The sequence below is a fragment of the Heterocephalus glaber genome, unplaced genomic scaffold (assembly GCF_053883595.1).
Source record: "Heterocephalus glaber isolate CG9 unplaced genomic scaffold, H.glaber_assembly_v1.0 deba00001673, whole genome shotgun sequence".
Taxonomy (NCBI): domain Eukaryota; kingdom Metazoa; phylum Chordata; class Mammalia; order Rodentia; family Bathyergidae; genus Heterocephalus; species Heterocephalus glaber.
Window position 1 is genome coordinate 7,317,213 of NW_028258410.1, and position 16,158 is coordinate 7,333,370.

At 45.8% G+C, this 16,158-nt stretch overlaps 2 protein-coding genes across 4 annotated transcripts in view; one reads left to right on the forward strand and one right to left on the reverse strand.

Annotated features, from left to right (window-relative positions):
- Positions 1–12,777, reverse strand: part of Dnajc5 (DnaJ heat shock protein family (Hsp40) member C5) — a 47,332-nt gene extending 34,555 nt beyond the window's left edge. For all 3 annotated transcript variants that reach the window (XR_001183211.3, XM_021255290.2, XM_004841108.4), the window contains exon 1: positions 12,637–12,777. The gene's annotated coding sequence lies outside the window, so the exon portion shown is untranslated. The remainder of the gene's footprint in view (positions 1–12,636) is intronic.
- Positions 8,749–15,810, forward strand: LOC147822146 (uncharacterized). Its single transcript, XM_087197744.1, has 3 exons — positions 8,749–8,767; positions 12,474–13,510; positions 15,640–15,810. Exons 1-2 carry the CDS (start codon positions 8,749–8,751, stop codon positions 13,148–13,150), a joined length of 696 nt encoding a protein of 231 aa, XP_087053870.1. The 3' UTR covers positions 13,151–13,510; positions 15,640–15,810.
- The last annotated feature ends 348 nt before the right edge of the window (positions 15,811–16,158 follow it).

Sequence of the window (16,158 nt, forward strand, 5' to 3'; positions counted from 1 at the left end):
AGTTCAGGGCCAACCTGAATTACATAGAAACTCTGTTTCAAACAAAAACAAACAAACAATAGCTGGGGAAATTCAATCTCCAGTTATACCCCTCAAAAAACTCTACTCAATCTGATTTGTCTAAAATTGTTCTTTTGACAGTTTGGTATCAGAGTGGGTCTGATGTAGGCCTCCAATGATCTGAAGAGCAAGGAGTAACCAAGTGAAGGCGTCTGTTAGGCCACTGTGTTCCTATCTCGCAGCAAGTGAGGTGATGGATAAGTCCCTTCTTCCGTGGAGTTCTAAGGGACTGTGCTGTGAGCACACCACTGTATTTGGGCAGTTTTTGTGTTCTGAGACAGGTACACTACTACTGAGTTACATCTCCAGCCCTATTTATTTATTTATTTATTTACGGTGGCCTTTTCTTTATTTGTGGGTTTTTTGGTACCAGGGATCAAACTCAGGACCTTGGGCTTTCCTGTCAGAAGCCAGAACCACTGAGCTAAATCCCTGGCCCTGTTTGTTTTTGAGACAGGGTCTGGAGGGATCCAGGGATGTAGCTCAGTGGCACTGCACTTACCTGGCAAGTGCAAGGTTCTGAGTTCAAATTCTGGTAACAGAAAAAAAAAAAAAAAAGTACGCAGAGACAGAGTCTCACTATGCTGTTGAGGCTGGCCTTGAAGTCACTATGTAGCCCAGGCTGCCTGCCCTCAAACTTCCACCAATCCTCCTGCCTCAGCCTCCTGAGTCCTGGGATTATAAGTGTGCAACCACTATGCCTGGCCTTGGGCAGTTCTTACAGAACTGGGTCCAGGACTAGAGGGCATCCAGATGGAGGCCTCAGGTACGTGTCTTTTAAAACCAGGTTCAAAACAAAATACAAAAAACAAAAAACTGCCACCTGCCTCGGAAAAAAAAAAAAAAAAAACCACGTTCATCCAAATACAAGGGGTCTGTGGTACTCTATTTTCTGGAACACTGACTAAATTTATGTACCAAAACTGAGGGCCTAGAACTTATGTTTTTCTTTGAAAAATGGGTTAGTTAACCTTACTAAGAACAGAATTAACAGAGCCAACAGTGAAAAAGTTTTAACCTACATAATTGTTTACTCAAGAAACACATTAGAAAAGAAAGGGTCCAAAATGCCACAGAGGCAATAACATGTGTTAATTGGTACACAGAGGCATTTAAAAAAGTAAATAAATTGCTGGGAGTGGTGGTACATGTGTATAATCCCGGCATTTGGGAGGCTCAGCCAGGACTGGTCCAAGTTTGAAGCCAGCCAGTGTTACACAGTAAGTTCAAGGCCAGCCTGGACTACACAGTGGGATCCTGTCTCAAAAAACTAAAAAAAAAAGCATATGAACATATGAATCAAAGAAAGATACTGCCAAAGGTTCCACACAGAAGGCAAATAAAGAAAATCTTAGCCCAGCATAGTGGGTACACCCCTGTAATACTACCTATGATAAGATATTTAATCAGTAGTCCCATGCACCTGAAACAGAAACAAAATTGGTATTTAAGAGGCTATAAAGCCAGTGTTAAGCATAGACTCAGAGAGCTGGATGTTCACCTGATCCTGCTTGAGTCCTTAAAACCTGCCATTATTAAAGCCTCTGTACTCCAGGACTCATGCTGGGAGAGAGAAAATAATCCAAATTGTGGAAAAAAATTGGTGAGATAATTGTTCTAAAATTACTAAAATCATCTATAACCAATGTTTGGTTTATCAAACTCATAATTCTGGTAAAGACAATGAAAATCTCAGATGATAAATTTCTGGCTCTACTGGATTAAACACTTAGATGGATTTCATCCAACTGCCTCCTTCAATGCAGGTTTTCTGGTTTTACAAAAGCTACCTTATGCTGGAAGGCCAATGCTGTAATAATAGCTAAAATATTATTTAAAACTCTGAATCACTTATGGAACATACCTGGACAAACCTCCAGCAACAGGAATGTTCACTGTACTGGACAAATTGCAAAACAGTTAAATAAGATATTAAAAACAATGGCACTAGGCCGGGGATTTAGTTCAGTGGTGCTGCCGCCTGCCCCGCCAGCCAAGGACCCAAGTTTGATCCCTGGTACCAAAAAGAAAAAAAAAAAAAAATGGCACTAGGCAAAGCTAACCAAAATCAATTGGAGTGCCTTGGTGAAAGGTGTTACAGATTGATGGCACCAGATCTACTCCCCCTGGAAAAAGAGACTCACCCTTTATGAAATACAGTGGTACCTCAGTTCACAATCTGGTTCACAAACAGAAGTGTTTGGCAAAATTTTGTTTTTGTTTGCAAACTCTGCATCAGATGACAAACATGACCATGGCCACCTTTCCCACACAAACGCAAATGTGGCCATCTTTTCCAAAATCAGAGAAAAACTTAAGTTTGTGAACCGAAGTACCATTATAGTCACTAGAAGACCTATGTCCCTAGTAACAGAACCTCATGTATCTCCTACTCTGATACTTATGACTCAGCAGTGCAAGGCTTTAATGGATTTCACCAGGTAAAAGAAGCCTTCATGCCCCATCAACTGATAACTAACCAGACCTTTCATCATCTTAAATCTAGAGATTAGTTCTTTTGGAAATACTCCTGGAAAAAGACTGTCCTTGAACTCCTTTGGAAGTGACCATATGAAGTTCTCTGCAGCAGAGCTTCATGGCTTCAAGTCTAAGATCTACATTTCCAAATCGGGATCCAGACTCCTGAAATATACATCTGTTGGAGATGAGGATGGAGCTGATCAGGGATATTTTTCCCCAGAGACAGATAGCACCCTACAAGTGTACAGTTTTCTCACAATTATACATCAGGACTTTTCTGCCACCATGTAAGCCTTATCTTCTTTCCTACTATTCTAACCCTTTTCCTTTTAGAAAGATCCAAGGGACAGTAATCTGTGCATGGCTTTATCAAAGGTTTATGGCTGTGACAAGAAACCAGAGCAAGTATTAGGTTTGCGTGCTACAGCCTAAATACTAGAAAACAATTCCCCTAATAGTAAGTCCCCTTTATGTTATCCTGAATCCCAAGGAGAGAAGTGAAAAGCTGCCTTTGATGTACTGGGCACTGCTGTTAGCCTTCCTCCACTCACTGGAAATAGTGCCCTGACCTTTCAATTGGTAACTAATCACTGCCAGGTGTGGAGGACCTGCCTGAGCTGTGTCTGTAAAAGGTACTGTATGCTTCTGGGCATCATATGCTTAGGACCTGGGCAACTAACTGCCTGTATGATGCCACTGGGTTGAAGTCAATGGGAGCACTTTCACCTGAGTAAGGTTATGCACCCTTGCAGCAGGATATAAAGGGACTATAAAGGAGTGGGTTTTCCCCTGGACCTTGTTCAGGGGCTATGCAGGTTTATGGGCAAGCAACTTCAACTGACCTGTACTCAAATATCATTGGGTGGCCTTGTTTTCCAGACCCTAAGGTCAAAGTTGAATCTGTGGAGAATTTGTTGACTCTACTCTGCCTCCTTTCTGGTTCAGATCTTGCTATTTGGCCTGGCTTACTTCTGCCTTCTGCCTGGTTTTCCCTAAAGTTTCCTATAATATCTCCCATACCAGAGACCAAAGTAGTCAGAAACCTAAGTTAGTACCAATCTTTTTTATTTATTTATTTATTTATTTAGGTACCAGGGATCGAACTCAGGACCTTGTGCTTGTGAGGCAGGCAGTGGAACCACTAAGCTAAATCCCTGGCAATAGCAGACTTCTTTAAAAGGCAGCAAAGCCCGGCACTGTGGCATACACCTGTAGGCCCAGCTACTCAGGAAGCAGACATGGGAGGATTCAAATCCAAGTGGTGACTTTGTCTTTGAAAACTTTTACAGATAGCCAAAAAGGGGGACACATGCCTGTAGTCCTGGCTAATCAGGAGGCTTAGGTAAGAGGCTCACTCAAGTACACAAATTCAAGATCAGCCTGGGCAACACAGTGAGTCCTTCATCTCGTGGGGGAAAAAAAAGGCTGGGTATAGTGACACACGTGCACAATCCCAGCACTCAGGGATTGAGGCAGGAGGATCAAGAATTCAAGGCCAGGGCTGGGGATTTAGCTCAGTGGCACAGCACCTGCCTCAAAAGTGCAAGGTCCTGAGATCGATCCCCAGTACCAAAAAAAAAAAAGAAAGGAAAAAGAATTCAAGGCCAGCCTGGGCTACACAGCAAGACCCTGTCTTGAAAAATCAAGATAAATTTTAATAAAATAGGACAGCAGCAGATGAGATAAGGGCTACATCAGCACAGCACACCAAAGAAAAGGGTGCTGTGGAACTGTTCAGCAGTAACAGACAGTATTACTCAAGGAGGCAGAATGAAGCAAGAGAAAACTACAACAGAGACAACATTTGAAGAATAACTGTAAATTCTGGTTGTCATTTAACAAGCAGGAAGGCATTATTTGTACCTATTCTCCAATACTGTACCTTTACACTGGAGAAATGTGTTTTCTTAGGTACCAAACTGGGTAACAGCTACTTTGCAAAGCTGTCCTAAGGATTATGGCTAAAGCACATTAAGTAACCTTGCCAAAGAGCTTGTTTAACAAAACCACAATTAGAGCCGCTTCACTTCAGGGAGCCTCTCAGTGAGCGTCTAAGAAAGTATACTGTTTCAAAGAGGGGCAAGTTAAAAAAATACTGAGCAGATAACTGTCAACTTTCAACTGCAGCCTTTCTAGTTTCAGCTCCAGACTAAACTGGGCTTGTTAAAACATTTTCTTGAAGTTTCCTCATGATGAGCCAGGCTTGTGATTGTAAATGTACAATGCATACAGGCAAAGTGTGGTGATACACACCTGTAAGAGGAGGAGGGTGAGTTAGGAGGATCACAAGTTCAAGCCCAGCCTGGGTAATTTAGTGAGATCCTGTCTCAAAAATAAAGAATAAAAGGGCCGGGATTTAGCTCAGTGGTTCCACGGCCTGCCTCGGCAATTGCAAGGTCCCGAGTTCGATCCCCGGTACCAAAAAAAAAAAAAGAATAAAAAAGGCCTGGGGATGTAGCTCAGGGCAAAGGCCCTGCATTCGAATCCCAGTTTATTTATTTATTTTTTTGGTACCAGGGATCAAACTCAGGTCCTTGCACTTGTGCAGCAGGCGGCGAAACCACTGAGCTAAATCCCCCGCCCTCGAACCCCAGTTTAAAAAAAGAGAAAAAGATGAATACAGTTCAGAAAAAGTCCTTATCAAGAATACATCTATTTTGGGGGGTTAATTAATTAATTTGGGGGGGTACTGGGGATCGAACTTGGGTCCTTGTGCTTTCGAGGCAGGTGGTCAAACCACTGAGCTAAATCCCCAGCCCCTAAGTCCATTTATTTTAAGAAGTTCATTTATATTCAGACATGGTGGTACACCTCTATAAGCCCAGCTACTCAGGAGGTTGAAGAGAAAGAGAGAGAGAGAGAGAGAGAGAGAGAGAGAGAGAGAGGGAGAGAGAGAAAGTCCATTTACAAGTAGAAATATTTTACTTTATTTGTGGTACTAGAGATTGAACTCAGGGATTCACACATGCTAAACAAATGCTCCAGAACGAAGCTATATCTCCATGCCTTTATTTATTGATTGATTTTGGTACTGGGGATGGAACTCGGGTCCTTGCACTTTTGAGGCAGGCGGCGGAATCACTGAGCTAAATCCCCGGCCCTCTCCATGCCTTTTTTTTTTTTTTTTGGTACCAGGGATTGAACTCAGGTCCTTGAGCCTGCAAGGCAGGTGGCAGAACCACTGAGCTAAATCCCCTGCCCTCTTCATCCCTTTTTAAATTTTATTTTGTGACAGCACTTAGCTAAACTGCCCAGGCTGGACTTGAATTTGTAATCCTCTCGCCTTAGCCTCCTAGAAATGTATTAGAGTGCAAATCAAGAGAAATCTTGCAATACTTATTGCAACTGAAAAAAATAAAAATCTTTAGATTTTAATATCAAACATTAGCAGCAATCAAATAAGCACTAAAACACACTATTTTACTAGCCAGGCTTGGTGGCACACTCCTATAATTCCAGCACTTTGGAGGGCTGAGGCAGAAGGATTGAAAGACTGAACCTGGCCTGGGAATTCCATCTCAAAATAAAAAATAAAACCAGCTGGGCACAGGGGTGCATACCTGTAATCAATCTCAGCACTCTGGGAGGCTGAGGCAAGAGGATCACAAGTTCAAAACTAGCATGGGCAACTCAGCAATTTTGCAAGATGCTGTTTCAAAATATATGAAGAAAGGGCTGGAGATGTATGAAAGCCCCAGATCAGTGAGGGCGAATCTTTCAGTGCTTCCAATGATACAAAAGCCTGCTGCAGTATGCATGCTATAGGTTCGCGACTACTGTCCCAGGTACAATCTCCAGTACCACAGTAAATAAATAAATAAATAACATAGATAAAAAATTAGTAAAATAAGTCAGGTGTGGTGGCACACACCTGTAATTCCAGCACTCTGGGAGGCTGAGGCAGGACGATCCCAAGTTCAAGCCAAGGCTAGGCTATTTAGCAAGACTGTCTCAAAATAAAAAATTTAAAAGTTCACCGGATATAGCTCAATGCAAAGGCCCTGGGTTCAATTCCCAGTACCACAAAAATTATAAATAAGCAAGCTGGGAATGTAGCTGCTTAGTGTGAAGGCCCTGGGTTCAATCCCCAATACCACCAAATATGAAACTATAAACATATATATGTATGTAAGTTTGCACCCTTTGATCCAGAATTTTGTTGTAGAAAAACTCATGATAAAAAGACACCCTTATTAAATAAAGAAAAATCCAATGGCACTGCTTAGGTAAAAAACAAACATTTACTATGATCCTAACCCCTTCTGATAATACCGCAGGAGGAGAAAATAAAAGGCAGGCAGTGGCACACAATCTGTCCATAGAGTTCATGCAACTCCTCCCACCCAGGCCCCCATGCTGGTCTCACCTCCACAGAACAGGAGTCCACAGTCTTGGACTCCTAACCCCTGACTTCAGCTCCTGGCCCCTAACATAACTCAGAGTTAGAATGTGATGGTTAGTTTAGTTCTGTTCCTTTCACTGCTCACTTCTCCACCTGATTAAAAAACACCCAGGCCGGGGATTTAGCTCAGTGGTTCCGCTGCCTGCCTCGCAAGCACAAGGACCTGAGTTCGATCCCTGGTACCGAAAAAAAACAAACAAGAAAAAAGAAAAAAAAAAAAGAACAGCCAAGCAGGACAGAAGCAGTCTCTAAGAGGCTGGCTATACTTCCCCAGAGGCAGGCAGGGTACTGGTGATGAGGGCCACAAGCGAGTCCGCATTCCCATCCTTGAGTTACCAGTACTGTGACTTTATAACCAATCCAAAAACATTCCTCAGAACACAGCAATAGAGACACCAAGCAACTGCACAGTCTTGTAAACCACCACTGTTGCTGGTGATATATGTTCAATATTACAATGACAATTAAAGTTACAAACAATTAAAATGACAATAAAATTACAGACAATACATGATGATGAATAAGATTCACTCATATTCCCCGAGGACACATACACTGTATCACAAAATCTAAAAATATTAGTTGGGTTTAATATGTCAGGAATAAGTGACAATGCTCTCTTCCACAAAAAAAAGTTTTACAAATCACTTATGTAAAATACTAAGGACTTTGACATGATGTGAAGCCTTAGTGTTACAGATCAGTCCAGCAAAGTTAACTGACCAAGACAGAACATTAAGTGAGTTTTCTCAAACCTGTCTCACTTCCTACTATGGAGAATGAAGTGCTGTTTCATTTCTACAACTGCAATGTGAAATATCAATGTATTTGCAAAAACTCTCAAAATTTAAGGTAATGGGCTGGGCGTGGTATGCATGGCTGTAATCCCAGCACTGTTGAGACTGAGGCAGGAGGACTGCTGCAACTTCAAGACCAGCCTGGACTAGGGCCGGGGGTTTAGCTCAGCGGTGCCACCGCCTGCCTTGCAAGCAAAAGGTCCCGAGTTCAAGCCCCAGTGGCCCCCCTACAAAAAAAGAAAAAGACCACCCTGGACTACATAGTGAGTTCAACGCCAACCCGAACTATATAGCAATACCCTGTCTCAAAAAACAAACAAACCACACACAAACACACACACAAACACACACACACACACACACACTCACACGGTAACTGTATTTCTTATGACCTGTTTCTATAGCAGGGCATGATGGTGCACACCTGTAATCCCAGCCCTTTGGAAGGCTGAGGCAGAAGGATCACAAGATTGAATCCAGCGTGGGCAACTCAACAACTTAGCTAGACTCTGTGTCAAAATAAAAAAATACAGTGAGTAGGGATATAAGGGATATAGCTCAGTGCAAAGGCGCTGGGTTTAGTCCTCAGTACTTAAAAAAAAAAAGCAGAACACATTTTTTTCACTAGTACAATGTGCTCAAAGTTAATGCAAGGTGTCAGGGAAGACAAAATCTACACCAAATGTTGCTGGTAATCTAATCCTTAAATCTTCCGGGTTGAATTGCCAGTGACTAGTAACAGACTAGCTGCTAATCTTCATCAGGGTTGTCATTATCTGAGCCCCGGTACAGCAGTCCAGGCTATAAGATTAGGGATATTTTAAGGACAGTATTTCCATAAAATAAAGCTATCACCATTTTTCAGCATCTGTGTCATTTCTATTTAAGAAGCAGTAAGTGAGATATCTTTTGATTAATCATCTCTTTTGCACCTCCAACAGGAAGGTGGGGACCATTACCCACATTTTACAGAATGCAGAGGCTTTGGAGATAAAAGGAGCCCTGAGCATGTCCGGGGCCTATGAAGGTACAGGACGTGTACCTGACAAAAAATCACATTCATGGCACAAAATTCTGCAGCAAAGAATAATAAACCTCATTTTAGAAGTACTACTTTGTGTGTGTGTGTGTGTGTGTGTGTGTGCAGCTGGGGAACCCAGGGCCTAGCACATGCCAGGCAAGTACTCCATCACTGAACTACACCCTTAGCCCCAAATCCCTTTTTCGTTCCCTTTGTACTAGGGATTGAACTTTGCACTATACTACATTCCCAGTTCTTTTTAAATTCTGAAACAGGATTCTGCCATCACTAAGTTGCCCAGTTTGCAATGCTCCTGCCTCAGCCTCCCAGGGTGCTGAAATTACAGACGTGCACCACTGTGCCTAGCTCCAAGTCCTACTTTTTTTTTTTTGGTACCGGAGACTGAACTCGGGACCTTGAGCTTGTGAGGCAGGTGGCAGAACCACTGAGCTAAATCCCTGGCCCCAAGTCCTACATTTTTAACTGCTCAGCATACAAAACATCTAGAGACTTACAAGGACCACCATGAGGTATTAAGGGTCCTCAAACGCAGGAGTGGTCCTCAGGCTTTATTTGCACAAATGCCTTCTAATCAGTCCACTGAAGACTTTGGGGATTGGAAACTTTCATTTGCTGATGCTGTTTGCTCAGAGATTTTATACACTCCATGACTTTAGAAGTAAACCTCTTCCTAAAAAAAATAAAAAATAAAAATAAAATAGAAGTAAACCTCTTCCTTATATAAAACTCAGGGCCAGGGATGTAGCTCAGTGGTTCCAGGGGACCCCTCGCAAGTGCAGGGACCTAAGTTCAATTCCCGGTACCAAAAAAACCACACCCACTATATTAATATATGTATATATACATAAATACATATATATACATATATATATAACTCTACCTTATTATGCCTCTCAAGTCTCACTGCATTTCAGTCATTCAGCAAATATCCGCTGAGCATCTACTATTCTCTAGGCACCACACGCCTCCCCTCTAACAATACAACACTGGAAGCTTTTCACAGGATTCTGCACAATGTAGGTGATCAATGAATAGCCAGAATAAACCTGACTCTCAGGAGTCTAGGTATGAAGGTTATTTACAGGGAGACCTTGAGCAAGACACTGCAACAGTGACTCATAACTGGGCCAGCAAGCAAAGAGGACTCATGAGCAAAGGTGGCCAACACCAGCTGGATGTGGTGGCGCACACCTGTAGTCCCAGCACTGGGGAGGTTGAGGCAGGAGAATCATTGAGAGTTCAAGGCCACCCTGGGTTACATAGTGAGTTCAAGGCTGGCATGGACTATATAGCAAACCCGTCTCAAAAAACTAAACAAATAAACAAAAAAGTGGCTAAGACTGTATAGCACCTTTCAATCCCTGAACTGCACTAACTGACACAGCTTCGGAAACACAGGGAAACCTACTCTGAGTTTACATGTAAAGGTCCCAGAAAGGACTCCCAAGTTCTTTAGCTATAAAGAAGGCTCTGTTGAGCTGCCACAGAGCCCCAGCTGAGCTTCCAGCTGAGGGCATCAGGAACTGCTCACTCATGTAGTTCTGAAGAAAAAGCCAAGACAAACTGACTACTCACCCCAATCACCTCATGTCAAAAAAGTGCAAGTTTGGGCTGGGGATTTAGCTCAGAGGTTCCGGCACCTGCCTTCCATGCACAAGGTCCTGAGTTCGAGCCCCGGTACCCCCCCCCCCACACACACAAAAAAAGTGCAAGTACGGGGATTTAGCTCAGTGGCACAGCCGCCTGCCTCCAAGTGCACGGTCCCGAGTTTGATCCCAGGTACCAAAAATAAGTGCAAATAACCAAAGACAAAACTTCTCAGAACATTGTTTTTCTTTAAATCTAACTTTAGTATATGTGCTACCTAAGTGAGCACAAAAAAACCTAAGAACATTATTACCAGTATCAGATCTGAATTTTAAAAAATTTTTTCATTTTTTTTTCCCCCTGTACTGGGAATCAAACTCAGGACCTTGTGCTTGCTAGGCAAGCGCGGCGCCACTGAACTATATCCGTCACCCTCGGTTTGTTTTTGTGAGACAAGGTCTTCCTATGTAGTTCAGGCTGGATGCTGGCCTCCAACTCATACTGATTTTCCTGCCTCAGCCTCCAGAGTGCTGGGATAACAGGTGTGTACCACTACCCCAGCAACTTTTAAAAAACTTTAACTCTGAAATAATTACAGATTGACAGCTGCATAAGATTTACAGGAAGGTTCTACGAACCCTCTGGTCATTCTCGAACCCTCTGGTCATTCTCTTTAACTGACTACCCTTTCCCCAACTGGTAGGTGGGAGTTGGCAGTTCTGTCCTGAAGGTACATGGTACTCACTGTACACTTCCCAGGAACCCTGTGCTCAGTACTCATCCACAACGACTTCTGGGTAGCGTGGTCATCACAAGTGTAGCTGCTGCTAAGCTCATTTCCATTCATTTGACAAATACTTACTGAGCACAAACTATGTACCAGCAACTCTTTCTTGAAAAAACAATCTCCCCAAGGACCTTACCTCCGAGAAAAATGTTAAATATAAGTATTAAACAGGACATTAGCAGGATTAACAGCTGTGAGTGGAAACTAAGCAAGGAAGAAAGACATGAAATAGAAGGTGGAGAGTTGAAATTATAAGTAGTCGTGGAATGCCTTAGAGAGCCATGAGGGGTATGGAACAGAGCATTCCAGCCAGACCCAAGGACCCAGCATATCAGTTTGTTCAGAGATCAACAAGAAGACTACTGGAGTGGGGACAAAGTGAATCAGAGGGCTCAGACCCTGCAGGGTCTGATAGGCCATCCCCTGCAACAAGGGTCTGCATCCAGGGGTCACACCAGCTCCACACTAGTCGACAGTCACACAGTCTGACAGCCAGAGCCACTGAGTCCTATGGCAGTGACACAGGGAAAAGAAGCTGTGGACATATTAAAGTTAGAAAACTCCCAAATCCTTAAATTGTGACTTCTAATTTCACCTCCCATTTGACAGATCACTCAATCCTTATACTCAGCAGGACTTTTTTATTTTTTTTAAAGAGAGCAAAGCAAATAAATGAAAATTATCTTGGAGTAAGCAGAATTTTGCTTTCAAACAATAGAGCAATATAACCATTTTCACCATTCAAATAGGTTTCACTGAAACAAATTACTAAAGACAAAAGCTCTAACAATTCAGACACAGTACCTATTAGGCTATGACCAGCTGGTTAGCACATCTGAAGAGTAGCCCAAATCCCTCCCACCAAGTTCAAATCCGAAATCAAAGCTGAAACTTCTGCTTTCTTTCCCCCTAAGACACAACTGGATGAATTCTAAGGACCCATCCCAAAGAAAAATGGAAAGAGTCCTTAACCTGGCCACTTAACACGACATATTAAGAGCCAGAACGGATGAATTCCTGACGCTACGTAAGAGTACGATACAAAGCGCTCGTTAAAATGTCGTAAAGCAGATAAAACAATTTTTTACAACCCGAATGCTTTTGAAATTTACATCTAAAAGACGGCGCGTTTAGAGCCAGTTTTTAACTACCACAGTTGTGAATATGACCTGAGGACTCAATTACCCGGCTCCTTAAAACAGGGGTTCTGGCCTCCTGGGCCCAGCAGGGTCGGGCGTGCGCGTGGACCCGGCTGGCCCGGAAAGCCCCGGCGCTGCGCTGCACCACCCCGCCCCGCCCCGCCCCGCCCGGCACCAGGCCGAGCCAGGTCTCGCGCGGCCCAGGGCCTGGACGACCGACCTCAGCCCCGCGCCCTCACCGCCCACCGCCAGTTCACCCGCCGCCGAGGGTCGCCGCCATTTCCGGCTGCGGACGGCCGGACTCGCGGCCCTCAGCCCTCGGCCGCCCGCCGCCAGCTCACCTGTCCGCCTGCCGCCTGCCGCCGGCTCCGCGGCTCCGCTCCCTTCCCGCGGCGCTGCTGGCGGCCAGCCGACGCGCTCCTCAGGCTGGGTATTCCGGTAGGCGGGGGCAGCACCACAGGGCGCGGGACCAGCAGCGGCGGCGGCGGCGGCAGCAGAGAAGCGCACGCTCACGCACGCACCCGCACCGACGCGCGCGCCCCGGAAGGACGTGAGCTCGGGCGGGCCGGAGCGGAGAACGGGGCCGCCTGCGCATGCGCCCGGCGCGCCCTACGGACGCCCCGCCCGCCAAGGAACGGAGCCTCGAGTGACCGCGGGAGCTGGAAGGCCCAAAGCCAGCCTGCAGTGACTCCGCCCCCGTATGGGCGGGCCCGACTAACCAGGAGGCGGTGCTCCTGGAGATGGGCGGGGTTCGCCGACAAGGGCCCAGAACGGCCCTCCACCATCAAGGGCGGGGCCAACACGAGGAGGCGGAGCCAGCCCTGGAGACCCCAGCGGGCCTCAGGTGGCTGCTGAACCCGGAAGGCCGTTAGGCGCCGCGCTGGGGCGACCGGAAGGAGCGGTGCGGGATTGTCTTGCAGGTGTTTGCTCAGCGCTTTACCCGATGGAAAAAATGTAGTTGTCCTTATCAAAGAACTTGTGAGGAGAGCTGGTGGGGAGAGCGGGGAGACCTCACACCTTGTCAGAGCTGCTAGGTGAGGCAGAGCCCAGAGGGGCCCTTTTTCCTTCCTTCCCGTCCTGTCACTGAAACGGCACCGCCCGTGCCCAGCCGGCCCCCGGAATCCCCGCACACAGCAGCCTGCAGAGGCGCAGTAGGAGCCTGGACTCCCCCTTCCCCTGTGCCGGTAAAGCCTTGTTCATGCCGTCGACCCGCAGGTACTGCAAACCTGACTACTCTTCCCTGTCCCTGGTTGTAGCTGTGCGACCGTTTCTCCAGTGTTACCCGTGTTCCACTCAGGCCCGCTTTGAATCCTACAGCGAAACAGACGACCTCTGTAGCCAGGGCTCCGGCTGCTGCACTCTCCCCTTTGCCCACTTTTCCATCAGCAGTCACTTGTTGCTGTTGGGGGGGGGGGGGCGTGCGTCTGTTTCTTTGTTTTTGAGCCAGGGTCTCTCTAGGTAGCACAGGTGGCCTACAACTGAACATCCTTCTGCCTCAGCCTCCCAAGTGCTGGGACTGCAGATGGGAGCCACCACAACCGACTTACCAGTCACCTTTTAAAAACATAAACCAGCGGGGCCAGGGCTTTAGCTCAGTGGTTCCAGCGCCTGCCTCGCAAGCGCAAGGTCCTGAGTTCGATCCCCGGTACCGAAAAAAAAAAAAAAAAAAGAAAAAGAAAAACATAAAGCAGCCAGGCTTGGTGGTGCCCACCTGTAACCTCAGCCCTGGGAGGCTGAGGCAGGTGGATCACAAATTTAAACCCAGCCTGGGCAATTTAGCCAACTAAGCGACAGCCTGTCTCAAAAAATAAAACAAGACCTGGGGATGTAACTCAGCAAAGGGCCTAGGTGTAGTCCCCGTATATAAAGCAAATGACAGCAAAGGTTTCCATGACAAGAGTAAAATCCAGTCTCTTTCCCAACAGGTTTTGCCCCACCCCACTTCTGCCTTAAGCCATCTTTCTGGTCTTGAACTGCCATTATTACAATGTTTGTAAACAAGCCAACCTCTTAGGAGAAAATAAAACAAGCAAATTGGTACTGGGGCTTAGAGGTACAGTGTTTCCCTAGCAGGCATGAACCTGAGTTTGATCCCCATCACCACAAAAACAGGAAGATGCCTGTCAAGGCTTGGCAGTTGTTAGTTTTAGAGTATCACATTTACCTCTGATGTGTTTTAAGCCCTTTACCTGAATGAAGACAGATACACCATCCTCATTTTGAGGCTTCAGGTGTGGCTGCTCCTCCTGTGCTAGCCCCTTCAGGTGTGCCTCACCTCACTTGCTCATCTGAAAAGCTCTCAAAGCATCTCACCATACCTTCTTACACAAGTCAGACTTACTGAAGGGAACATCTCATCTTCTCCAACAAGTAGAACCACAGTCTTTGAGGGCTGGGTCCACATCAGACTCGAATCCCACAAGGCCTATCAAACCCTACCCAGACAACATTTTAAAGTATTTGCTTAATTAAAGACGGGAGCTGGCTGTGGTGGTGCCCGCAATCCCAGCACTAGAGGTTGAGGCAGGATTGCCACAAGTTCAAGGACAGCCTAGGCTACACAGGGAAACCTTGTCTCAAACAAAAAAAGACTGCGTGGAACCCACCTTCAGAGTAAATTAGGACAAATACTGGCTGTAGGTGGCAATAGTGCTTTCTACCTTTTGCTATTATTACCCGCTCAGTTGTGTTGAGATGTCACATGATTCAAGGTCACTGAACTTCCCCTGCTGATTTATTGGGGCCAAACCCCACTACCTCTGACACCTTTACCCCAGGTCTGATGTTCTCACTTAAGTGGCTTCACAATGGGGCCTGCCAAGGTGGCAGAGTGACATGCACACCAGTAGGGGTAGCCCAGGATGGAAGTTCTCCCCCAGAGGTCCTTATAGGTGCTGCAGGGAGCAATGCAGAGAATATCATTAGGAAGAAAAAGCAGTTGTCTTACTTTTCTTGTTGCTAAGGTCAAATACCTGAAACCCAAAGTTAAAGGAGGAAAGGTTTATTGTGGCTCAATTTGTAGAGGTTTTAGTCCATAGGCATCTGGCTCCAAGGGAAGGTGGCGTGGCAGAGAAGAAACAGTCAATGGCAAAGCAAGGCAGGCAGGAGGCAGCCAAGCAGCAACTGGCGGCAGCATTGAGCCTGCCTGCTTTTGTATTTCATCCAGCCTGCTCACTCTTTGGGCAATGCCTCCCACACCCAGGGTGAGGCACCCTTAATCTCAGCATCACCCCCCAGATCTAGCCAGCTCTGAAAAGCCTCACCTATGAATACATGAGGCTTTGGGGGGACATCCAGGTATTTGCAACAAGGGTCCACATCATGTGACCTTTTTTTTTTTTTAGTAGGAAAGGGGAATGAGAAAACATATTTCTGTGATATCACATGAAGAAACACCAGGAGAATGCACAACATGAGTCACTGCAGTGAGCAGGAAGTGGAAGCCCATTTCCAAGTACTCTTGTGTATCACTTTGACTTTCAAACCCTGTGAATAAACCATCTTAAAACATGTAACCTCCAAGGACTCTGGGCATCATTCTGGGGACCCTGCCCAGTCATACACACGCCTGCCCACCCCCATTTAACAACCCTGAGAGGCAAGCCAGCACACAGCAGCCAGAACTACATCCTTCCCATGACAGCTGATGGGACCCCCAGTTCTGGCCCAGACTGGTTGTTGCCCCTGCTCTCTGGACCGCTCTCATGTGAGGGCCTGGCTCCCCACCCACCCATGCCATCTCAGCACTTCTGCCTTGAGGCACCCCCAAACTTGCCTTGTTCATTTATAGATCTTTGGGGCTTGAGTTACTCACCATTTTTATATCAAATAGTCTCATCTATAGAACAAAATCATACCTTCCA